Source organism: Nuphar pumila, chromosome 6 (genome assembly GCF_984573655.1).
Source record: "Nuphar pumila chromosome 6, dmNupPumi1.hap1.1, whole genome shotgun sequence".
NCBI classification, from domain to species: Eukaryota; Viridiplantae; Streptophyta; class Magnoliopsida; order Nymphaeales; family Nymphaeaceae; genus Nuphar; species Nuphar pumila.
In genome coordinates this window covers 114,068,108-114,094,736 of record NC_143254.1, presented here as the reverse complement: position 1 = coordinate 114,094,736, position 26,629 = coordinate 114,068,108, and the positions used below count along the sequence as shown (strand labels likewise).

Below are 26,629 nucleotides of genomic sequence, written 5' to 3'. Positions count from 1 at the left end.
AGATCTGGTTTATATTGAATCCTCTTCACATGGGGGCAGAGCTTCAATATTTGCAGAGATGGGTGAAGGAGTTTAAGTCTTAGGCAGGGGATTAATAATATCAAGTTATCCTACCAAATTATATTAGTCATCAAATAGTAGCAATAATTTGAAAATAAAGTTAATTTATTGCGATGTCACCTATTTTTAAATATCACAATTTTACCATGATATTCATGTAATGAAACTAGCGGAAGCCCAACAATGCAAAGCACTCTTTAGACGAGGAGCCAAGAACACAAGCACTTAAAGTGCACACGTAACCCACTAAGGGGTAAAGTGCCTAAACGGCAAAAGCAAATATTATTGAAGGGTTGAAAAAGCCATAACATTACAAGAGGGAAAGCCCTCTATTTATAGAGGATCAAATGCAAGAGAGAGGGACCACAAGGGGGCTCCCTTCTAGTCGTTGGGAGCCCCAACGACCATAAATATGACCGTTGGGGCCCCAACGACTAGATGGGTGGGGCCCCTTGTGGTCCTACATTAATGAAAAAAAAAAGAAAAGATAAAAAGAAAGAAAAGTGAAAAACCTAAAAAGTAAAAAGTACATGGATTTTACCAAAATACCCCTATCGGGTTTTTGGGTGTACAGAAAAAAGAAAATGTGTATATATATATGTATATATATATAAGTATATGTATAAATATATATTTATATGTACATATTTTAACACGCCTCATCAAACTTTACGGGGAGAAGACCGAAAGTTTGCTAAGAAGAAACAAAAAACGCGGAGTTGAAAGCGCTTTGGTGAAGAAGTCAGCCACCTGATATTCTGAAGTAACATATGGTAATGTGATAGTTCCTCTGAGATTTTCGGCTCGAACATAATGGCAATCCATTTCAATATGCTTGGTCCGCTCGTGAAATATATGATTGCTTGAAATGTAGATCGCACTTTTGTTATCACAACACATCTTGGTGGAAGATGTAATGAGAACGCCCATGTCACAAAGAAGACTTCTAAGTTATACGATTTCAATAGTTGTCATTGTCATGGCCCGATATTCAGCTTCAGTGGATGATAGTGAAACCTTTTGCTGTTTTTTACATCTCCACGAAATGAGAGATTCGCCTAGAAAAATGCAAAACCCAGTAGTTGAGATTCGATCATTGAGATTTCCTCCATGTGAACTGTAGTAGGCGCATGCTGAAACTGGCTTGCAGCATGAACCACATGAGCTATATTAGGACGGGTGATGGATAAGTAAGTAAGGGATCCAATCAATTGACGATAGGGGGTGGGATCCTCAAGTAGAACGCCATCCTCAAGTCTCAACTTTGCATTAATAACTTCAGGAGTTTCAACTTTCTTTTCATCAGATACTCCTGACTTGGTACAAATGTATGCTGCTAATTTCATTTGAGATAGAATATATCCTCACAGAGAGTATGTTACTTCAATACCTAAAAAATATCTCAAAAATCCAAGGTCAGACATATCAAAAGTTTTCTTTAACATGGATTTAACATCATTTACTCTATTTTTATCACTTTCAGTGATGACCCTATCATCAACATACAGAAGTAGAATAACAACGGAGTGGCTTGTTTTCTTAACAAAAAGAGCAGTGTTAGTATAACACAAAATAAATCCCAAATTGATTAATATATTACTAAACTTGTCATACCAAGCTTTAGGAGCTTGCTTAAGACCATATAAAGCTTTTTTTAATTTCAAAATTTTACCATTTAAATTCATGTCAGGAGGTGGTTTCATATAAACTTCTTCACTCATATTTCCATTTAAAAAGGCATTTTTAACTTCAAGTTGAAAAATATGTTATTTTTTAATAGAAGCTATTGCAATAAGGGCTTGAACACTAGTCATTCGAGTAACAAGAGCAAAGGTCTCATCATAATCCACCCCCTATTCTTGGGCATATCCTTTGGCTACTAATCGAGCCTTAAATCTTTCTAAAAAAACATCACTCTTAGTTTTTAGTTTGAAAACCCATCTACATCCAATGAGTTTCTTGTCATTAGGAGGATCAATAATTTCTCAAGTCTGTGCCTTTTTAAGTGCATTAAGTTCAAGTTTTATTGCTTCATTCCAATTAGCATATTGTTTAGCATCACTATAATGAGATAGTTCATGGAAAGAGTGAAGAGCTAACAAACAAGCTCGAAAATTTGGAGAAAAAGAATCATAAGATACAAATTTATTTGGTATTTTAGAGATACGATTTGATCTTCTTCGAGAGGATTCTTCTATTGACTCATTTTGAGAGAATTTCTCAAGGGCACAAAGAGGATTACTTTCATTCCTTCTAGAATAAACTTGTGTGTGACTTGGTATATTTTCTTCTAAGTTTTCATGTAGGTCATGTTGTCCATCATCTGGAGGTTCAAAATGATCCTCGATGAGAGTTTCACTAGGTTCAGTAATTTCAACATGATCATCTATAATTTTTTCTTGAGGTAACAAGTCAAACAAAAAGGAATAATCAATATTTTCATTTCGGTTATACGAAAAACCATTTTCTTCTTCTAAGAAAGTGACATCTTTTGAGATATAAAGTTTGTTATTGAGTAGGTCAAAACATCGGTAGCCTTTTTGTTTTTCGCCATATCCTAAGAAAATACATTCAATTGCCCTTGAAGAAAGTTTATCGTTTTTGTGAGTTAGGACAAAACATTTACATCCAAAAATTCTTAGTCTTTTATAATCGGGAGACATATTGTAAAGTTTTTCAAACGAAGAAAGATTTTTTAAAGAGGATGAAGGGGTTCTATTGATTAGATATGTTGAGGTTAGAACCGCTTCGGCCCAAAAAGATTTTGGAATGTTCTTTGAAACTAATAAAGTTCTTGTGGTCTCTATTATGTGTCTATGCCATCTTTCCGCAAGGCCATTTTGTTGCAGAGTGTTTGGACAAGAACGTTGATGACAAATTTTGTTTTCTTTTAAGTAGTTTTGAAAGTCATTGAACATATATTCGCCTCCTGAATCGGATCTAAGAATAGATAGGTTTCCTAAAAATTGATTCTTAACCATTGCATGAAATTCTTTGAAAAAGAGAAAACCTCAGGTTTGCGATTTAAGAAGTAAATCCACGTAAATCGAGTGAAGTCGTCAACAAAGACTACGTAATATGCAAAAACTCCTTTGGATACAACAGGGGAGGGTCCCATACATCATAATGAACAAGCTCAAACGACCGAGTGGAAACATAATTTCTTTGAGGAAATGGAATAGCTTTAGATTTCCCAAAAATGCAATCTTTACAAGTCATGTGCTTGTCTTTACAAGTATTGTCCAAAAAAAGAAAACGACACATCTTTAAAAAAATCGGATGGCCAAGTCTCTTATGCCAAACTTCAATACTTTTGTCATTTACAAGATTACAAAATGACTTGGATGAAAGAGTCAAAAAATTCATAAAATAAAGATCGCCCCTCCTATGGCCTTGCCCAATCAGCTTCCCTGACTGGAGATCCTGCACGGTGCAATCTTTAGGTGAGAAAGAGACTTGGCATCCATGATCAGTAATTTGGGAAACAAAAAAAAGGTTTAGGTTAACTTTTGAAACAACTCTTACTTTGGGAACAAAAATTTTTTGAGAGAATTTTAAATCAAGTGTTTCAATACTTTCAATTTTTAAAGATGTCCCATCGATCGTTGAAACATAAGAAGATATGAGTTCGGAAAAAACATTAGAAAGAAAGTTTCTATGAGATGTCATATGAAAAGAAGCACCTGAGTCTAGTATCCACATACCTGGAGGTGATGAAGAATAGACTATGGCGGCTCCCGATGTTGAGGGTGAAGAAGTCTTGAGAAGATGTTGGAGAATTTCAGAAATATGGCCAAGAGTTTCTTTAATATCTCCTCCATTGGTATTTTCTTCTTCCTTCATTGGAGAATTTTTTCCAACCACGGCCACCTTTCCTTTGAGCTTTAGACAAACCGACTTAATATGTCCCGATTCATTACAATAGTGACAAATCACTCCCTTTCTATACCCATGATTTTTGGAAAAATGAGGAGGTCTATATGTTTTTACATTTGATCAGGGCCTAGTAACGGCCAAAATTTCATCACTCTTAATACTTATGCCAAGACGAGTTTCCTCTTGGCATACTTCGGCAAGAGCATCTTCAATAGGTAAGGCTTTACTTCTATGAAGAAGAGATGCCCTAACTTGTTCAAATTTCGGCCGAAGCCCATGAAGAAATTAAAAGAAATGCTCTTTTTCAATTTGTTCTCTTCTTAGCTCAATATCTTCTGGAGCCACCCACTTGGGCTCAAGAAGAGCAAGTTCATCCCAAAGAGGGGTTAAAGTACTAAAGTAATCGCAGACACTCATATTCGCTTGTCTAGTAGACCTAATTTTTTCTTGAAAAAAAAATTGTCTAGCTAAATCTTTTTTTGTATACATACCCTTAAGAAAGAACCATGCCTCATTGGCTTTTCTAAACTTAGCAATGTTGGCACAATTCTTGAGGTCAACATTGTTCATAAACCATGCCAAGATTTTGGCATGGTTACTTTCCCAATCATCTACTTTGGATTGGTGATCATTGATAACTTTGATGCGCTCATCGCCATCTAAAGCTTTTTCAACCCCACTTTCAATTTTAGTGAGCACAAGAGAAGGTTCAGGAGTAGTTCCCATAACAAAACCCCAAAGTTTCTTACCTCTTAGGTGGTTTTCTATAGTGGAGTCCCACATAAGATAATTGGATCCATTGAGCTTAAAAGAGAGCTCCACTTTTGATTCGTGCTCCATGGATGCCAAGAAAAACCTTTGGTATCTTCAAAGGGTAGAGAGGCATGTTTCCCAAAGCACCTACTAGAAGGGAGACAAGATCACCAACCTTGCTCTGATACCATGTAATGAAACTAGCGGAAGCCCAACAATGCAAAGCACTCTTTAGACGAGGAGCCAAGAACACAAGCACTTAAAGTGCATACGTAACCCACTAAGGGGTAAAGTGCCTAAACGGCAAAAGCAAATATTATTGCAGAAGAAGAGAAGTGGGTTGAAAAACCCATAACATTACAAGAGGGGAAAGCCCTCTATTTATAGAGGATCAAATGCAAGAGAGAGAGACCACAAGGGGGCTCCCTTCTAGTCGTTGGGAGCCAACGGTCATAAATATGACCGTTGGGGCCCCAACGGCTAGATGGGTGGGGCCCCTTGTGGTCCTACATTAATGAAAAATAAAAAAGAAAAAAAAAGAAAAGATAAAAAGAAAGAAAAGTGAAAAACCTAAAAAGTAAAAAGTACATGGATTTTATCAAAATACCCCTATCGGGTTTTTGGGTGTACAGAAAAAAGAAAATACGTATATATATACATATATGTATATATATAGTTATATATATATACATATGTATATATATATAAGTATATGTATAGATATATATTTATATGTACATATTTTAACAATTCATGTGATATAAAAGTTCCTAACTTTCTTGTGCTTTATCTTACATATCTTACACATTTTCTCTGTATTTTAATATATATAGTACTAATAAGTTCTAGAGATTCTTCCAAAGAAGATTTTTTTTTTATCCTGAGATTTCCATCACTGAGAAAATCCTCATGCTGATATTTGTGCTATCAAATCATACTGTTATGTCTATACAGTTAAAAGTTCATACAATAGATCTCCAATGTGCAATTTGACATCAAATATCTCTGAAGAAATGTCGATGCCTATATCAGTCAATGACCACTATAGAAACTACAAGTACAAACTACCACTGATGCAGCACTAGCATCCGCCTTGATTCTGCATGAACAGTCCATGTTCAAAGGTCAACCTATTTAGAAGAGAGGGTGACCAGAGGATAGCAAGAAACATCTCCAGACCTAGTTCTATATCTCACCCAAACCATCAGTGCTCTTTCTGCAAGAGGACTCCATTATAGGCCTAGTCTAATGGTGGTTAAGTTAGGAGCTATGTCACAAGGCCACGACAAAAATGAAACAAGACACTCCATTTTTTGTGGAATTTGTCATCAAGAATAATATATAAGAGGACAGAACCGACAATGCATTGGAGTATCCTGTGACATAGTTTAGAAACTGATCATTCATTGAGACTAAAGACAGATCCAGATTAAGTTGAGTTAGTTACATCTCCAATGACTCAATGTTCATTTATTAATTATTATTTATTTTCTTTTCATGTTGTGAACTTACAAAAAAATTGCCAACTTGTATTTCCCACAATTTTATTGCGACAGAAATTCAGAACAAACTTGCCTGAAATTTGAATCTTCCACAAAGCATGGAAAATCACACGTTGATGAGACGGTATTTATGCAAAATTTTCTAGATATTTTCCAAAATAGGAAGATAATTTTGGTTCACCAATGTTTCTCTGTCATTTCTTAAATAAATTGAGAAATTTTCCTAAAAAGTTTCTTTACTTGGTTTGAGAATCTTATAAAACTTTCCTTCCTGAATCACCCAATGATTGAGATTTGATATTATGAGTTTCAATCATAGGATAGCATGGAGATGCTCAAATACTGTAGCATTTTTCATTTTTCATTCAGAGTATGTTGATTCACCTTGCTTGCATTCCTTCAAAAACCATATGGTCGCAATGGTTTTTACGTGCAATAAATACAGGCATATGTACATCCAATAAGAGGTAAATTTGACTAGGAAGATGCTATTTCAGAGTACTTGGCATTTAACATGCACCATCCAACATGCACAAGAATGATCTTATGTAAAACTGAAGAACAGAGAAATGAAATAAAATGGCATTGCATGGATACCATATGGAAGTTCTACTAGTGCAGTTGGTTTCAAATGCAAACCATGACGTTTGCATCGCTCATTCAAAGCTTTAGCTAACTCCTCCAGGTTTGACTGTATTCGATCTGCACGTACCTGGAAACACCAGCAGTTGAACATTAACAGATTAGCAGAACATATTTCAAGGATTTACACTGAAGCATAAAGGTTTACCTGAAGCAAGCCATCAGCACTTCCACCATGTTCCATCTGAACAATTGCATTGTACAATTCCAATTTCCTCCCCTACATGCAAATTAAAATTATTTTGACTTACAGGTTAAACTTGAGCATTGTACGCAACAAAAGGCATAGCAGTTGTATTTGCCTTTTCCAATCTCTGAGAAGGCATAAATGAAACAAAAACCATTTCTCAAGAGCCATCATTTCTGTGAAACAGAACACAACTCACCTGAATATCACGAAATGTAGCCTCCTCTACAGTTAACTTAGATGCTAATTCACCAACTTGATTATACTTCTCCTCATACTTCTTAGCTAATGATTCAACCTGAAATTTTGTTTACAAAAGCACCAGTGACTCATTAAAATGAAAAGGTCTAGTCAGTCCCATCAACAGCAGAAATCTAAAGGAGTAACAACTTTTCATGCAAATGAAAGAAGTAAAAATGCTGAGTCAGAGAAAGAGAGACTTGTCCAACACCCTAAAAAATGCAAAGGCTGCACTTTTGCTTCAATTAAAAGCACTCACTATTTCAGAACTGAAATATTCAGAAAGGATAAAATAGAGTATTATTAACTCTGATCCAACCCAAATGGGATCCTCTGAAACAAGCATCCAAAAACTATTGAGAGTAGGTTTTAAAAGTCGTGAAAATTTTCTCAACAATGTGCACTTTATAAACTTATTTAAAATGTTCAAGACCAACAGAGTCTTCCGTTCTACTTCAAATGCATGGTGTGATTAATTTCATCAGTCCCTGCTTCCCAAGAAACTCAAATGAAGATAAATGGATAATGACAGAACTTCACAACTATAGCTTTATTTTCCAAGAGACGGGATCCTGTGAGCATGACATTTTTGCAGAAGATCAAGTAACATATTCTTCATGCACATGAATCCATCACAATAGATTGGTTACTTAATTGTCAAAAGTGGTAGGCAGAGCCTAGGCGAAAGACCCCTAAAGGGCCTAGGCAGAACCAAAAGAAAAAAATGTTGAAAAAAGTAGAAATATCACAATAAATTGTTCAATTTAAGTAACAAACATATGATTATGACTATGAATGAAGTATAAGTGTGTAATTTAACATTGAACATAAACATAAACATAAAAAATTTGAATATATATATATATATATATATATATATATATATATATATATATATATATATATATATATATATATATATATATATATACAACCGAGTGGAGGGGTGAGAGGAGGAAGAAGAAGAAAAGGAGAAGAAAAAATGAAAAAAAGAAAAGGGAAGGAAAAAAGGAAAAAAGTGGAAAAAAGGAAAGGAGAGAAAGGAAGAAAAAGAAGAGGGTGGAGGGTGTGAGGTGAGAGGAGGAAGAGAAAAAGAAAAGAAAAAAATAACAAGAATAAAAAGAAAAGGGAAGAAAAAAAAAATGAAGAAAAAAGAAGAGGGTGTGAGGTCAGAGGAGGAATAAAAAGAAGAGAAAACAAAACCAAGAAAAAAAGAGAAGGAAAAAGAAAATCAGAGCAGGAGGAAAAAGGAACGAACAAGAGAACAAAAAAAGAAAAAAAAAAGCATACCGGGTCTTCTTCTCACAGCCACGACTTGAGAGAGAGAGAGAGAGAGAGATCAAAAAGGGTTATATTTGCCCTAATAGTGGTGAAACGGGTCGGACTCGGGCCAGATCCGAATCTGAAATAAAAACATGGATTCAAATATGGATCGGATATCTGACCATATCCGATCCATTTTCAGCCCAACATTTTTAAAAAAAAATTGACATATGTGTCCCCGCAGCATAAGCGGGGACAGCCTAGGCGCCGCCTAGTCGGGAAAAAAAGGGCCCCACCGCCCAAACCCATAAGCCCAGGCGGTGGGGTTGTGCCTAGGTTACCTAGTCGGCGCCTACACGCCGCTTTTGACAACTAAGATTGATTATGTTGAGGATGTTGTTCCCCATATAGTAGCATTACTTTCCTATCTAGCGTGAGAATGTCCACGAAAAACATTCTCACAAAAAATTGCACGCACACATGTGTCGACACTTAATGATTAGCAGACAACAAGATCGTTTTACAGTCATAAAACAGGATACAAAAGGGTGGCAAGAGGTCACATTAAAACATAAAAACAAAAAGTGAAAGAAAAACAACAAAAACCAAAACGTAATTGAAATGAGTTTAATTTTAGTTCAGTGGGCCTCTACATTATGAGTTTGGATCTAAATATAGATAGGCCTAGATCTTGGGAGATATTGTGTCTTAAACAGACACACTTATGAAGTAGCCAAATTTAAATTATATTTGATTATTTCTACTTGAAAACAAATAAAAGTTCTAACTAGTGTTGTGAAAAGCGTTGAGGCGTAGCGAGGCGCTCCACCAAAATCTGAGGCGAGGCGTAAGCCTCGAGGCATAAAGAGTAAGCCTCAATTTTTTTTTTAAACTTAAAAAAGACTATAAAAAATATCTAAAATTATGAATAAATAAAAAATGCTTTATTGATGAAGCAACAACCGACGAGAAATAAAAAATCTCAAATAAATACTGAAAAAAAGAGATTAACATGTAAAAGTAACATTAATGCAACAACTTGATCTATGTAAGTATCTAAGAAATAAAATATGAGCATTCATTCAATTATATATAACCAATATGTTTATGCGAAATTCATCAACTATTAATAATCGATGAACTTTTGGATGTTTATCAAGTTAATTAACCTGCACGAACTTTTAAAAAAAAACACCTTTGGATCTAGATCTCAATAGGAGATCCACGAGGATCGACCTCCATGAAACCCAGTTCAAATCATACATTTGACATGTATAGTATCCACATAATCTCCTAATTAAATGTGTTGGGATCCAGTAATAGGTCCAAAATTGTGAAACATCATAACAAGGACTTGGATCCATTCAATGAACCCTATCCGGGTTTAGAAGAACATATATAGCCGGATCTCTTAAGAGACCCGGACTACTCAAAACCTTTAATGACATAAAACCATATCCATTTGATAGATCCAATCTCTAAAACAGGTTGGATCCAAGCTAGGTCCATATTGATAAGAACTATGGGTCTAGAATTGGATATGGACTCATTGTCAAGACATGCAAAGACCTAATTGTAGATGATATATATATATATATACTGTAGGTGTGGTTTTGGATTTGGATACAAATCCAAATCCATTTTAAAAATCTATTTCTACGTTATATTGCATTGGATTGGATCCAATTTAATGCAATTGTGTTGTATTTAGAATTTGGTTGGGTCCGTTTGGAACTTTGGACCCAAACCCAAAGCTATTCAATGTGAGACTCATTTTGGGTTTTGTTCGGATCTTGGATCCAACATGACCAATCCAATCTGAAATAACAACACCCAAATGATATATATATATATATAATATGTAATTAGATTGAGTTGGGTCCAAATGGGCCCAACCCAATCCGACCTCATTAACCGATTTCCCCTCTCTTAAGATGGTTTGGATAAAGGTTCGACCCACTTAGATTCAACCCAGATCCAAACACTCTAATTGATCCTCTTAAAACAAAGGGTTTAGATCGAGGTTGGATCCAACCCTGATCCAGATGCTAGCCGACCTCCACCCCCGACTCTTCCTCTTCATGACAGTCTCTCTCTCGTTCACTCCTCTCTATGTTTACCCCCACGCTCCCTCTCAAATCCCTCTCTCTCTCCCTCTCTCTGCTTTGCCTACTCCACTACCACCACCAAGAGCGTCGTCGTCGCCGCCCACTGCGCAGGTGAGTCCCCTCCTCCCCTTCTTCTTCTTCTTCTTCTACTTTTCTTTTTTTTGCCGCTGGCGACAACTGCAACAACCCTGTTGCTGCTGCCACAAGCCAGGCGGAAGGGATTGGCAAAATGCCACCCTGTTGGGTGAGCTTACGCGGACTGTTTGCCTCGCATAGAGATGAGCAGAGAATGAGGGCCCTCGATATTAACCCTAATTTTCAGTCAAATGGGGGCTTTGACCCCCATTTGACCAAAAATTTGAGGCGTGTACGCCTCACTTTGAGGCGCACCTCGCCCCAAGGCGTACGCCTCAAAGCGTATGAGGCGTACACCTTAGGGTATTTACTCTTTTATGCTGCGCCTCAAGGCACAAAGTCCCTCACCTTGAGGCGAGGTGTGCTTTTTGCGCCTTAAGGTGCGTTTTTAATAACACTGGTTCTAACTAATGTATAATCCAAATAATGGTAAGTTACCAATGTATAGTCAATAAATAGAGATACTGGCTTTAAACAATAAGTTGCCTTAACAGTTTTAGAACCAGTAGGCAATATCAATCCAGGTGAAGATATCCAATAACACCACAGCATTGTATTTGGAGCGCACCACCATACAAAATGAAGGCAAAGAATTACCCAGTCCCAAAATAAACTAATAAAACAACAAAAAACTCAAAAGCGTAAACTCCATGCTCATATTTTACATGTGTAAAGTCAATTTCCATGAGTCAAAATACCATACAAACAACAAAGGGGGAGACAATCCATCTTTTGTTTTTTAACACAAATTGATTCCTATTATTTTATGCCATACATAGGGAAGACAAAAAAAAAGAGCACTACCTCACGTCTATCAGCAGAAGCCCTTTCTGTGATCTCATTCAAACGATTATCACATCTGCTTTTGTATAAGACCTGTTTCAGAAAAAAAAATGTGGAAACAAAAGTTATTAGATAATAGAACTGCATTGTACATGGCATTTGGAAAAACAAGAAAATACTGTAGACTTGTAGAGCATCTCAGATACAGACTGTTTTTGTAAATTTCATGACAGTAAAAACACCAAATTCATGAAAGTTGACCTCTCATACAGAAGGCAAAGACAGAGAATGAGAGAAAAAGTCATATTTTCACTTTATACTTCTGCACAAGGTACTAAACCGTTGATCCATACACCAAAATGGGTACGGGAAATTCATAATCCAAGATGCATAAACCACAGATAGCTAGCCAAATCAAAACATATAACCATATCAAGGTCTAAAATGTTTAAAAAAAACCTGCAGCAGTTGTTCTTAACCATAGGAGAAATTTTGGTAACCATGAAAAACTGAGAGCAAACTAAAGGCTGTACAAAAAATAACAAAAAAATAAAAGCAAAAGCATAGAGGCTTAAAGCAAACTGAAGGCTGGCACAGATATAGGTAATATTTTGAAAGATATTATCAAAATATAAAAGATGATTAAAAAAGTAAATATCATAATATTTTGAAAGTGTAAGAAACACAAATTATAACAATAATATGATTATATTTTCATATATTTTCAAAAGTTTTCCATTTTATTTCAAAAAATTATTGGCTCTCCCACACAAGTAAAAAGATCCAAGAATACGAACAGTTCAGAACGGGTAAGATCAGCCAAAGAAAACAAAAACGATGAGGAGGTAGAAAATTAGCATAGATGACATTTTTATTTTTTTATTTTCTTTTATTTTCTTCTTATTGTGCATGTTGTAGGCAAGAATATGGTGGATGGTAGGAAAATTAAAATTGTATGGCTAGAAATATGTCAGATTGTAGCACAATTGAAATGTCACCATAAAAATAAGAAAGAAACAGCAATTCTGTATTTTTAAGAAATTGTTGCCATTGCAGCATAGCTGATGGTTGTTGCAGTTGACACCAGGCATGCACAGTGAATGTAATTGTGTCAAAACGGTGGCATATTTGTGGCACTTCTCTCATTTCCCTATGTGAATACGATGCTAATGTATGGCATCTAAAAGTGGAAATTGATTCAGTGATTTTCTTGAACGTATCTAGAAACAAGGAGAGAATGTCATATACATCTTTTGTCAAAAAAAAAAGTTAGAAGAAAATGCATATGGGAAAAGCAAGAAATGAATCTAAACGAAAGAAGATGGGTAAATCAAACCATTGGTTGGAAGAATAACTTCAAGTACGCCAAAAACTTCACGTTGAGACATAGTAACAAATCTCGGCGATATATTGAATGTGAAAAACACATGATATTTTCATCGTACAAAACATTAACAATAAAAACACAACATATTCAACTTATCGCCTAAATTGAATATCTCGTGAATTTTTCACGTTGCTTTAAAAAACACAGTAGAAATGCATGGTGATCTTAGTGCATCTCCTTTTTTTTTTAAGGCCATAATTTAATGCTGCCTGTTGCCTGCACCATGTGTTGTGGGACATAGGGAGGTGCCCTCCTTTTATAACCCACAAGAGGTCCCTCCCCCTGCCAGCCCCTTCAATATGGGACTCTTGTATAGTCCCATGAAATGAAAAATATTATCCCATTATATATAACATCAAAATCTCTCATATGCACTTCTATGACATGCTATGTATATGCGCAATGTTGTTTATGGACTGCATATGCAATCACACTCCCCTTGTCTCATGAAACTTGGTCCAGCCCAAGCTTCCCCCTCTCAATATATTTGTGTTTCTTTTTCAATTTACGGAGATTTCCCTAAAAGTTTTCCAATAAAAACTCATGTTTTGAAAATATCCAGAGATATTTCTTTGCCGAGAATATCCTGAGAACGAGATATTAAGACTATGGTTGAAGATGCCACATAGGAAACAGAAGGTGATTATAAATGTAGGTGGACTAAACAATTAAGAGTCGGACTGGATACTAAACTATGTCACACAAACACTCCACTTTGCCCTCCGTACCCATGTCAACATGTGTGTCCCCATATTGACACACATCGACACCTGGACACGTCATTTTACCCTCCGCACATACAAGTTTGTATTCAATTTATAATTATATTTTCAGTTTATAACTTTATATTTTCAGTATATAATATATATTTTAGATATAGCATATATATTTAGATTATATTCAGTCTATTTTGAATTTATTTTGTATTTATGTGGTATTTAATATATATATACACAAAGCTGTGTCTCCGTAGCCACATTTTTTGGAATTGTCGTGTCGTACCCTCAGTAACCGTACCCAGGTAACATAGATATTAAATAGTCAGATTGAAGAATACCTGGTGGGTGAGTCTAAAGGCGGTGCACCACTAGGTAAGGATACATCATGGTGGAACGAGGATGTCAAATTAGCTATTAAGGTTAAAAGAGAGTGTTATAGAAATCTAAGTAAGAGTCGTGATAATGAGAATTTGGAGAAGTATATGATAGCAAAGAAGGAAGCTAAAAAAGTTGTTCGAAACGCGAGGGCTAAGGTATATAAGGAGGTTTATGACAAGTTGGATACCAAAGAAGGCGAGAAGGATATTTATAGGCTTGCAAAGATGAGAGATAGGAAATCGAAGGATTTGGGTATGGTTAGATGTATCAAAGATGAAACACAAAGGGTTTTAGTCAAAGATGAGGAGGTTAAGGAGAGATGGAAAGATTATTTTGATAAGCTATTTAATGATAGTCATGCTCAAGATCTTGGAGACTTCTCCATTCCTTTTCATGAGATAAATCGTGACTTCATGCGCAAGATTCAAAAGAAAGAAATTGCAGAGGCTTTGAAGAAAATGAAATCAAGAAGGGCAGTTGGCCCAGATGGTATACCTATCGAGGCTTGGAAATGCTTGGGAGAGAAAGGTTTAGAATGGTTGACAAATCTTTTTAACTTGATTTGGCGAACAAATAAGATGCCTAATGAGTGGAGGAAGAGTACTTTGGTGCCTTTATATAAGAATAAGGGTGATATACAAGATTGCACAAACTATCGTGGTATAAAACTCATGAGTCATACTATGAAACTTTGGGAGAGGGTGATTGAGTCTAGGTTGAGGAAGGTTGTCATGATATCGGAGAATCAATTTGGTTTTATGCCTGGAAGATCAACTATGGAAGCTATACATCTTCTTAGACAACTTATTGAAAGATATAGAGAGAGGAACAAAGATTTGCATATGGTTTTTATTGATTTAGAGAAGGCATACGATAGAGTATCTAGGGACGTTCTCTGGTGGACAATGATGAAGAAAGGTGTTTCTCTCAAGTACATTAGTATAATTAAAGATATGTATGAAGGAGTAGTAACCAATGTCCGCACTTGTGGAGGGGTGACAACCAATTTCCCGATAACGGTTGGGTTACATCAAGGATCTGCTTTAAGCCCTTTCCTATTTGCAATAGTGATGGATGAGCTTACGAGATCAATTCAAGAAAATGTACCGTGGTGTATGTTGTTTGCTGATGATATTGTTTTGATTGATGAGTCTAGAGCTGGGGTTAATGCTAAGTTAGAATTATGGAGACAGACATTGGAAGCTAGAGGTTTTAAGTTGAGTAAGAGTAAGACTGAATATATGGAATGTCGGTTTAGTAAGCAACGAAGTAGTGATGGGAGTGTAGTGAAGCTTGGTGAGCAAGATATACCGGTGAATGATTATTTCAAATATTTGGGATCCATCATTCAAAAGTATGGAGAAATTGATGGAGATGTAAATCATAGGATAAAGGTTGGGTGGATGAAATGGAAAAGTGCTACTGGAGTGCTGTGCGATCGTAGAATGCCATTGCGGTTGAAGGGAAAGTTTTATAGGACGACTATTAGACCCGCTTTACTATATGGTACAGAATGTTGGGCTGCCAAGAGACATCATATTCAAAAAATGAGTGTAGCTGAGATGCGGATGCTTAGATGGATGTGTGGAAATACAATAAAAGATAAGATTCGGAACGAAGAGATACGTAAGAAGGTAGGTGTTGCACCCATTGAAAATAAGATGCGAGAGAATCGTTTACGGTGGTTTGGACATATTCGGCGAAGGCCTAATGATGCTCCAGTTAGAAGGTTGGAGAAATGGGAAAATATATTAGTTAAAAGAGGTCGGGGTAGGCCTAGGAAGACTTGGATGGAGATGATAGGAAAGGATATGAATGCTTTGAACCTCACCGAGGACATGGCGTTGGATAGAAATGATTGGAGGAAAAGGATTCATGTGGAAGACCCAAAATGAATTTCTTTTTTGGTTCATATCGCTGACCCCAATTGTTTTGGGATGAAGGCGTAGTTGTTGTTGTTGTTGTTGTTATTGAAGAATACCTGGATCAACATCACCAAATATCATAAGTGTTTAGAAAAAAGAAAGGAGCTGAAAGAAACAACTTGCTATCTCTCAGAAGCCTCAATCAACATTCTATTTCATTAATGTGTATTCTTCATACTAGGTCTGCTATGATCAACATATACTTGTGCATTAAACTGCTTCAAAAGAAGACGAAACTTTAAATGTGTATTGTACATTATATTAGATTGACACATTTATTGCAAACTCCTATAAAAAATGATGTCACATGAATAGTAAAGGAACAAAAGAGAACATTTTCCATCTTGGAGGGATATATTCTGAGCACAACTTCAGCCATCCATCAGAAAATTTAGAGTTTGAAGTTAAAAAATCTTTGGAATAACAACTGAAGGAAGATTTAATGAGTCCGAATCCAGTGCTACAAAAAAAACTGAATGAAGATTTAATGAGAAAAACATATTACATCTAATGTGCACACTTTGATAACATAAGAATAAATAAAGCATTAGCATAAAGAAACAACTGACCAGATCTTGCATTTTTGTCCTGTAAAACTCCATCTTCTCTTTAGAATCAAGTATCTCCTTCTCCAACCCCTCAACCTATAGTTCAAAAAACTTGTTCAGCTAAACTGCGTGCATGTAGAAACTGAACAAGTTAAAAAAAAAACCTGAAAAAGATAGAGAAAATAAAACCTTTTATATAAAAGACTAATATGGCATCTCAACAGCGTATCTTTTAACCCCTCAATATCATCCCAGCCAAGTCACAACCAGAAATTTCTTATATTTTTAGGATCAAATTATCAGATAAAAAAATAAGCCTCAGGTTCCATGTAACAAACAAGAGAAAGTGCTTAGATTACAAATGAAATTTAGATAATTTAATCTTCTAAAAAGCCAAAATAGCTTTATCTAATTTATCTGATCCACACAGGCATATGATCGCAGACAACAATGGAGGATAGCACTTAATATCTAAGAGGCTTTATACAATTCCATAGAAATGAGAAATGGTCCAACATTCAGAGGTAGAGTTTTGCTTTGCTAATCTGAACCCATTTGTGCACATCCATAACTTCCCTTTTACTAATTTGCTAAAAGCTAGTATCAAGTTCAGCAAGATTATACCAATCCTCTTCAGAAGAGATTAAAGTCAATGCACCTAAGGGGGAGGGGCCAGACACATCTTTAGTCTTGTGCAACTCTTCCCAAAGAAGACTCTTATCCAGATCCATACATGCATGTGGGAATGAAGACTGAGTCCTCAATGAATAGGACAAACTTGATAGTGGGAATTCGTCAATACTTGTGTTGTCTCCCTCTTCCTAACAAAATCCCAGAATAGCAGAATATCACCAAAAACAGATAATCTCACTTTTTGACATAATCGAAACATCCAAATTTGCTCAACCATGTTCTATCCTAACCTAGTAATTCTCGCTCTTGACATAAACGTGAAGTCAAGCTTGCAATCCTCCAAGAAATTAGTAAAACAGACATCTTATATAATTGAAAAAGGCCCTAATATTTCAAGCCACCATCTTAATAAGGAAATGTGAGACTGTGATCCATCTGGCAATCCATGGCCTCTAAAGGAGTTCAAAGTTGGGGAAATGAAATCAAGTACCCAACATTCCTTTGCTCCACGATTTCAGTTTCTAACATATAAATGAAGTAAAGCTTTATGACTGCAGGAACCTTGCAAAATATTCCAAGCCTCTATTTACTAAGAAACTGTGAGCCGGCCTAGAAAGCTATGGGTTCCAGATGAGATCAGAGCGTGGGCATGAAAATCAAAGTACCACATGCGGTTCCCAGAAAACCTGCAGCAAGACTCATCCAATCTAGAGAACCAGCAACTTTGCCTCTAATTCTTCAATCAAATTCTTGAAAGATTTCATACAGCTCATCCGAAAAAACACTTGGCATTTCAAATTAAGGGAGGGCATTGCCATGTCAGGACTCAGGAACTAAGAGAAAAGTTCATGAAAGGGAGGGTGCTGAAAAGGATGGGGCAATTGGAAACTTGGAATGCAGCGGAAGAGTGAAGGAAGGTCGGGGACCTGGGAAGCAATTTCAAATGTATCAAGGGAGTAAGAGCATGGGTCAAGGAGGAAAATTTCACATACAAAATCCATTAATACAGCTCTGGTCTAGTCTATGGTGAGTTAACAGGTGGTAGATGAGAATGATCAGAGAGTAGCAACCAATGTTGTTAAAAACACACCTCAAGGCGCAAAAAGCACGCCTTGCCCAAAGGCGAGGGCTCTTGTGCCTTGAAGCGCATTGAAATAACGCAAATTTCCTGAGGCGCATGGGCGAGGCGCGCCTCATGCTGAAGTGTACGCCTCAAAAGTTTTGGGTCAAATGCCGTTCAAAGACCCCATTTGATCCAAATTAGGGGAAAGAAAGGCCCGACCCTAATTAGGGTCTCTTGCCTCTCACTCTTGTCTCTTGCCTCTCACTCTCTCTCGCGCGCCTCTCACTCTCCCGCTCATCTCTCACATCTCGCTCTCCCTCTGACTCTCACCTCTCCCCCTCATCTCTCGCTCTCCCTCTCTCTCTGTCTCTCCCTCCCGCTCAATCTCGTCTCTCGCTCTCCCTCTCTCTGCTGAAAGGAAGAAGAAGAAAATTCTCTCTCTCTCTCTCTCTCTCTCTCTCTCTCTCTCTCTCTCTCTCTCTCTCTCTCTCTCTCTCTCTCTCTCTGCCGAGAGGTATAATTAGCCATTCTTTTTTTTTATGTTAGCCATTCTTTTCTTTTTTGGTTTCTGCCAACACATGTAGTTCAACCATAACACACCTCTGAAGCTCTGTTTCATTGAGCAGCAGAGGTGGTTCTGTCCAATTTGAATGGACTATGGTCTCTAGGAGAATTTGATGTTCAACAATTTTTTTGTTGTTGTGCTTTGAGTATTGTCCACAGGTGTCATATCTGAATTACTTGATTTTATAAGCCTATGAAATATTGGGCACCTGAAATGCACAGTTCTTATCATTACAAACTAATTGCAACATCCTAATAATAGGAAAGATTGCACCTTTAATTATGTAGTTGTTTCTTACAATAGGTAACAATGTGTTTTCCCTGTTATCAGTTTTATTTTGTGATATCAATGACTAACTATGATTTATACTTTATATTGCCTTTGAAAAAAAAAGTAGCAGTCTTTACATCCTCTTCAAGCTTTATCTGGCCTATTTTAGGTTGTGGGTTCTGTTTAGTATTGAGACAGAATTTTATCCTGTTTTTTTTTATCAGCATGAATTTTAATTGCAATGCGATGTTACGTGCTTATGGTCTTTTCAAGTTCAATAAAAAATTTCTTTTGAGATTTTCTATTTCTTATTTGTTGTTGCTTCATCAATAAAGCATTTCTTTTATTTATTTGTATTTTTAGATAATCTTTTAAAGTTTTTTTTAAGTTTTCAACAAAAAAATTTGAGGCTTACACTTTACGCCTCGCTTCAGTTTTTGGTGGAGCGCTACGCTATGCCTCAACACTTTTCACAACATTGGTAGCAACCTCTACCATCAAAAGGGGTATGACGGCAGTGGATTCGAGAGATTAGAGATGTAGTGACACAGGAGTCAAATGCACAATGCTGATTAAGAACAGGTAAAAATGGTCCAAAACTGAAGTGACAGCTCCTCAACCATGGGCAAAATTCTAGAACAGAAAAGGATAACTGCAGCCGCCTGTCATAGAAGGCTCACAAGATGAGAACACAGAAGCCTATGTGCAGTCAACTCCATGTTTGGAAGTGATAAGATGACTCAGCTAAATGTTCCAAGGTTTCCCGACCACTTTCAGAGCATTTGTTCTGGATATTGTTTGTGTTTGGAAATGTATCCTTCAGGAGCTGCTGCATGACTCTGAACTATCAACAAACTGAATGTACAAGACTATGGGAAGCACAAATTGGAGCTACTATTAATTCTTCACTTCAATTAGTGTTGCTGTAAATGATATTCAACAGCTACTTCAGAGGCAACTCTGATTTTGATCTTTCGAGGGACGATATCACTTGGGCAGCATGGACCTTGCACATTTGCTCCTGTTATGGTTTGGCTCTTGCTGTCATCCATCATGATGTGCTACGATCTATATAATGCACTTAAGAGGGACTGTTCATGATGACTAGCTATGCCAAAGGTTTTGGAATGGACATCAATTACAGCTATGTGATTATTTTTTTGGTTCAAGAACTCTTCATTCCCATCTCAATTTACCTCCAACTTTGTAGCATAGTTGGCATCAGAAGTGATACCAATTCTTACAGGTTTATGTCTCTCGGTTCATGCTGTCAGGACAAGTTCTTCACACTGTTCACAGGCTATGTCACATGGGTGCGGGGGTGCAGCAAAAATATAAAAAATTATATATATATATATATATATATATATATATATATATATATAAAGTCCAAAAGTTGGACATAAATGACCCTGGGTACGTTGACTGCACCCAGGGTCAGGTTGACTGCATCGGGTGCGGCACCTAGTTGGAGAATCCCTGTGACATATAGGTCAAAAAAAATTTTCTTGGCAAATTTTTTTTAAGTCCGAGAAATGGACCAAAATGACCCTGGGTGCGTTGACCGCACCCGCGTCGCGTCGACGCGGGTGCGGCACCCTGCTAGACGAATCCCTGTGACATAGTTCACAGGAGAAAATCCAAACTGGGGACGTTTTAATCCCTACAGTACAGTAGCTACATGATCATAATGGGATGTCTGATAGACTTGTACACTGGCCCTCAACTGTTATTGGCAAGGAACTGCTCTTCATAAGTTGAAGCCCTGTTATGCTCCTTTTATCTAGCAGAAATCCCTCCTCTCTTTTTCTCCATAAACATTTTGTCTAATCAGTGAAGACCTGTTTCCTCCACCAACCTTTGCATCTCAGTCTTGATTAATCATAAAGCAGAAGAATTTCCTCATCGTAAATATGAACGGTCGGTTCAACAAGCATCTTTATCTCATTTTCTCGAGTTACCATAACAGCAGGGAGAGAAGCAAAAAAATATAATTCAACGTCTGTTGACAATATAACCAAGAAAAATTTACTAAAAAGTAGATTTGGAAAGATCCACTCATCAATCCCTAACAAAGCTCAAAATAAAGGATCAAAACATAGCAATGGTGCCTAGAAGAACTAGATCAAAAGAACATGAAACTAAAATAATCAAAAGGCAACCAAGACCTCAGATTCTGTTGCCTCCTGGAATTTGGAGTTCAATGCATTTTGTTCCTCCAAATTGAGTTGGTTGACAAGGTGTTTGTCTGACACTGGAACCCTAGATTTTTGCTGTAGAGATTGAGCTGCATGAGCACCATCATTTGGAGGCACGTAAAGTTCTGTTGCGAAAGCAGCTGAATGTGCTGCTGAAGGCATTTGCTGAGGGAAGCCTATATAACAAAATTCATCTTCAAATTCAGTTAACAGGATCATAAACAAAGATAATGAAATAAAAAAGAGCTTAAATATAAAGGAAAAAATAGGAAGAGAAAACGGAATATTCAAAGATGGATATAGAAATCCTCGAGCAAAGCATTTTCATGAACCATAAAGCACAAAGTTACCATGTTCTGGCCGCCAGGTATTGCCACCAAAAACACCGGCATGTTGACTGACAGCAGGCAACAGTGCTTCATCAAACTTTATACTGCTTGGAAGTACTGCAGGAAGAGGGCGACCTTCTCTGTAACGTTCCATCAAATACAATGCTGTACAAAACTCTTTCAGTGAAAGCATGCTGTCATTGTCCTGATCAGATAGGTCCCAGACCTGCTTCAAAACCTCTGGGAGAACATGAAACAAGCACAGAATAAGAATAATCCTATGTCACAGGGACTCTTCAACTAGGTGCCGCACCCGCGTCGCACCCGCACCCGATGCGGTCAACCTGACCCTGGGTGCAGTCAATGCACCCAGGGTCATTTATGTCCAACTTTTGGACTTTATATATATAATTTTTTATATTTTTGCAGCACCCCCGCACCCAAGTTTTTTGAAAGTGCCGCACCCCCGCACCCATGTGACATAGGAATGATCAAAGCAGATCTTAAATATATTTATGCTTAAAACAAAGATTTATGCCTGAAAAAAGTGAGGAAAATATAAAAAAAACACAGATCAAAACAAGGGGACGGTAAACTCATCCCTTTGTTAAAAGAAAATAAAATCTTGCAAGAAACTCTCAAGTGTCATATCAAAATGTCATGCAAGACAGAATGTTTAAGCACATAAAACCATGAACTATAGGCAACTTGCCATAAATAAGTGTAGAAAGACATGTATGGTCTTATCATGGCACCCACTGCCTTACTTTTCTACATGAAGTTAATTAAGTGTAGAAAAATTATGTATAGTCTTATCACGGCACTCCACCACCTTACTTTTCTACATGAAGCTTATTATTATAATAGCAAATCCTCCATCAAGCATTTATAGACTAAGGGTGCATCACACAGAAAGGGGGCCATTTCACACAAAAAAAAACCTTTCCAAAGGCCCCACATTTTCCTGTTAAAACGTTGATGCAACTATCTTCAAAGAAACTGAGGGTCAGACTTGCTTTTCATAGAAGGAGACGTTACAGGGTTCCATGTGGAGCCTGCTTTCCTGCCATGCAAATGTGCCCTAAAGGGAAAGAAGAAAATAACAATTATGGCAGCGGTACTTCCTACCTCTGGGCAACCTCCAACTGAGGAACAGATTCCGTGCTTGCTCACCAGTGATTTTCCCATCACGGTCAGTGTCTACTTCAACAAAGATGGCATTGTACCTTTGAATGTCAGACTGGGTTATTCTCGGCCAAGGAGGCTGCACCTGACTAGCTGCAGAACCAGCAAATCCAACTGCAACTCCAGATCCAGTTAATGCTGGAGTAGCATGCAGCATATTGAATTGGTTCTGCTTAACCAATGGTGAAGCTCGCTGGAGCTGGCCACCAGCAGTTGCCTTTGCCAAAGAGCTCTGGATCGTGTCAAGCCCCTGTTTTGCCGATGATTGACTCCCAGAAGAAGTAACCGGAACAATGGCTGATGAGATTGAAATGTTGGTCGCAGAAAATGTAGGCAATGGAACAATTTCTTGCTTAGGTTGGGATGGAACAGCAGAAAATACATTCCCTCCAAACATTGAATCTAAAGAGAAACCATTCCCAGATACAATGCCTTTAGAATCCTTATTTGTGGGCTGTAGTGCAGATAATGTTGTATCTAGAGATGGTTTGGTAGGGACTGATGGTGTTACTGTAGATGAACCTTGTCCAATTGAATCCATAGATGCACCGGAAGCTACAACTCCTCTATTAAGAACCTGTGCACCAACCCCCATGGATGAACTGCCCATCCTAGCACCAAGCCAATCAGCTGATAAGTTTGAGTTTGGAAGGCGTGGCCCTGTCACGCTACCTAGAGGTGCTCCTTGATTAATTCCTTGCATTGGAACTGGAGAAACTTGTGCAGGCAGAGGCCTCACAAATTGTTGGTTCAGAACAACACTTTGTTGTTGTGGCCCTCGGAAGCCAGGATTTTGAGAAACAGGTTGTGCTCCAGAACTTATATGAGGCACAGGGGGTGTGACAGCATTCATCTGGAGAGAAAGCGGTGCACCAGAATTCATCTGCAGTGCAGGTGGTGCAACAGTACTCATCTGAGTAGTGGCTCCAGGAACAGGATTTATCTGTGGAGCAGGAATTTTAGCTGCAGCTGGACCAAACAAAGCTGCCTTAACTATGTCTGGAGTTAATTCTCGCCCACTTTGTGCCACTGTCACAAGCCTCAAAGCATTATAGAACTCCGCATGACCAAGGAAGCCAGTCCGGTTCTGATCCGCGTGCATCCATATCTGCAGAGCACCAGTAAATACAGCAAGTAGAATGTAGTTCAGCTGCTTCAGCAAGATGGTACAGTAGAGTTTCGTGATATGAGCATTAAATTTGAAACAAGTATAATTGGAAAGAAAAACGATGCTTATTCATAAGCAAGCAGACAGCAATAAAACAATAAGTATGACATGATTTATCCATTTGGGATCAAACCAAAATGCAAATGGGGGACAGGATTTGGGCTGGATCGGTCTTCTACAATTGGTTCTTCTTGGCATCTGTGATTTCTTTTCCGAGTTTGAGTGTTTTGTTACTAAATTTCCTTGCTATCTTCTCTTTTATCAGTTATGGTTGAAGTCTGAGCAACCATTCATTTTTCTTACCCCTTAAGAAAAGTTTCAATAATATGTGAGTGTGTGTGTGAAGTTGGTCTAATTAACAAAAAAAATAGCTTATATAAGTGAGAAAACAAACAGCATTTACAGTGACCACTGAAGAAGAAGCCAGATATTGTTAGATCAAGGTTTTCCAATTCAGAACTTAGTGACTCTACTCAACCAGTCTGCAAAACAGAAATTTGGAGCACAGAATACATGGCATTCAAAAAGAAAAATATTATTATATATATATAAAGAAAACAATTTTTAACATAAAACATGTAAATAAGTAACTTGCATGTGTCTGAGTTTGATACAGGCAGGCAAAGTAGCACCAAGTCATCAGACTGAACGGTCCCAGGTTGTTGGCAGAGCATCATAACATTCAAAATGTGAGTGGACCAACCTCAAAGCAGAGCATCATAACATTCAAAAATAGAATTTCTCAACAGTTTCTAAGTAGTGTTATTAGCACTGAAATAGAGCATTAAAATTATTAAACAATAAGAATTCTTAGGTGGATTTTTTCTCAAGTAAAAGGTAACACAAAAAGGAATTGTTGTTGATAACAATAAGTGTCAAATAGCCAACAGGAATCCACCAAGCAGAGACTGACATAGTGAAAAAATTCAGATTTCGGCTCTGTGACCCAGAGATACCTCTGCACCTACATTTCTGAAAATTTGCAGGATGCCAGACCAAGGATGGCCAACTAGAAATTCAATAACACTCACCATTTGATAAAAAAAAGAAAAGAAAAAGGGCAAACGAAAAAGAAATGAAAATGAAAATAAATAAGTTTAATTTAAGAATCATAGGGAAGCTGACTCAACAAATCAGCACATAAGCTGAAGCAGGCTATTTAATTGCCAATGCATCAGATTGACTCTTGAATTTGACAGTCAGAAAAATCATGTGTAGTTGTCCATCAAGAATCTTAAAGTGGTAATTATTATCTCAAGATCCGCAAGTTAAGATTCACACATCATCTTCTCACAGTATCTCCAATGCCCGCAAGTCATTGGCGAAGCTGATCTGAATTATAGACTATCGGGTGCTTTAACAGTGCCCTGAGCTCATGCTGGCAATGTTATGGATTAAACTATTTCAGATTGAACATCAAACCCCATTATGAAAAAAATTAGCCTGGCAACCATAAACACCACAATAACCACTTCCCCCCACAGAATTCCACCCATGAAAAACTAAAACTAGAGATATCCACAAACTCAAATTCAAAAAGAAACCAAGTATTAATCAAACTAATGCAGAAAGTCTAATAGTAACCCAACTTCTACATAAAAAAGAACACAAAAAGGAAAATCTAATCTAATTTACCGAAAAAAGTAGCGTTCCAACCACAAACTATACCCATGATCCCGAACACAAACAAAAGAGAGAATAACTCAACAACCAAGGGTAAAATTCAACGTTCTTTCCAAAAACCCACCTGCGCAAGGACTTGTTTCGGCAGATTTGATCCCTGAAAGAATGCGACCGCCTCGTTCCCGCTGATCCTCCCATCTTGATCTAAATCCGCCCGCCGGAAGTACGCGTCGAACACCTCCATATTCGGCCCCTGATCTCGCCGAGCCATGGGAACACAAAATCAAAGATTCCTCAGATCAAACGACGAAACAGACCCTTAAAAACCTCCCCTAAGTCGAAATTTAAGGAAAGCCAAATCCCGGAAACCCGATTCATAATGGAATTAAGGCGCCCAACCAGAGAAGAAAAAAACAGGATTTCTGGTGCCTTAGGGTTTAAAAAATCCGAGCGAAAACGGATCCACAGAAAACAAGAAATTGGGGATGAAATGAAAGACGAAGAAGAAGAAAGAATGGCAGAGAAGAGAGATTTCGGGAAATAGTGGAAAATTGGAAAATCAGGATTTGGAGGAAATGTGAAGAGCTGTTCCGGAACCACCGGTTACGAAGTTTTTTTTATAGTTGACTCAATACCCATAATACCCCTCTCCTTTTATAAAACTGTCCAGCGAAATGTCTCGGGCATAGTCACAAAAGTTTAAAAGTTAAAGCAGCAAAATAACGGCAGCTAGTCTCCCGACAGAAATTGAAACCTTTTTTTTTCTGGGGTTTTATCGGGAAATTATAGGCGCAAGCATACGTTAATTACAAAATTAACAAACATGACAAATAATGGAAAAGAAAAATATGCAAAAGAGGAAATTCAAGATATTAGCCGATATAAACAAAAATATCATAATAAATTCACGATATTTTCATGTATCTAATTACATTGTGATATTTTAAAAATGTCACAATATTTTGGTGGTTTATAAACGTGACTAAAATATAGCATTTTCACGTAATATTTTCAAAATTTGTCACTGTGAACTTGGTTTCTTTTAGCATGCATTACAAATCATGCCCAATGTCACAAATCTCGCAAAAT

At 37.3% G+C, this 26,629-nt stretch overlaps 1 protein-coding gene across 1 annotated transcript in view; it reads right to left on the bottom strand.

Annotated features, from left to right (window-relative positions):
* Positions 1-26,167, bottom strand: part of LOC149835777 (uncharacterized) — a 32,491-nt gene extending 6,324 nt beyond the window's left edge. The window contains exons 1-9 of the mRNA XM_090008742.1: positions 25,665-26,167; positions 22,693-23,857; positions 21,586-21,804; positions 21,206-21,411; positions 16,528-16,602; positions 11,571-11,642; positions 7,220-7,318; positions 6,982-7,053; positions 6,789-6,903 (exon numbers count right to left, since the gene is read on the bottom strand). Of these exons, the coding sequence (XP_089864868.1) occupies positions 6,789-6,903; positions 6,982-7,053; positions 7,220-7,318; positions 11,571-11,642; positions 16,528-16,602; positions 21,206-21,411; positions 21,586-21,804; positions 22,693-23,857; positions 25,665-25,811 (2,170 nt within the window). The 5' untranslated portion in view covers positions 25,812-26,167. The remainder of the gene's footprint in view (positions 1-6,788; positions 6,904-6,981; positions 7,054-7,219; positions 7,319-11,570; positions 11,643-16,527; positions 16,603-21,205; positions 21,412-21,585; positions 21,805-22,692; positions 23,858-25,664) is intronic.
* Positions 26,168-26,629: the final 462 nt, after the last annotated feature.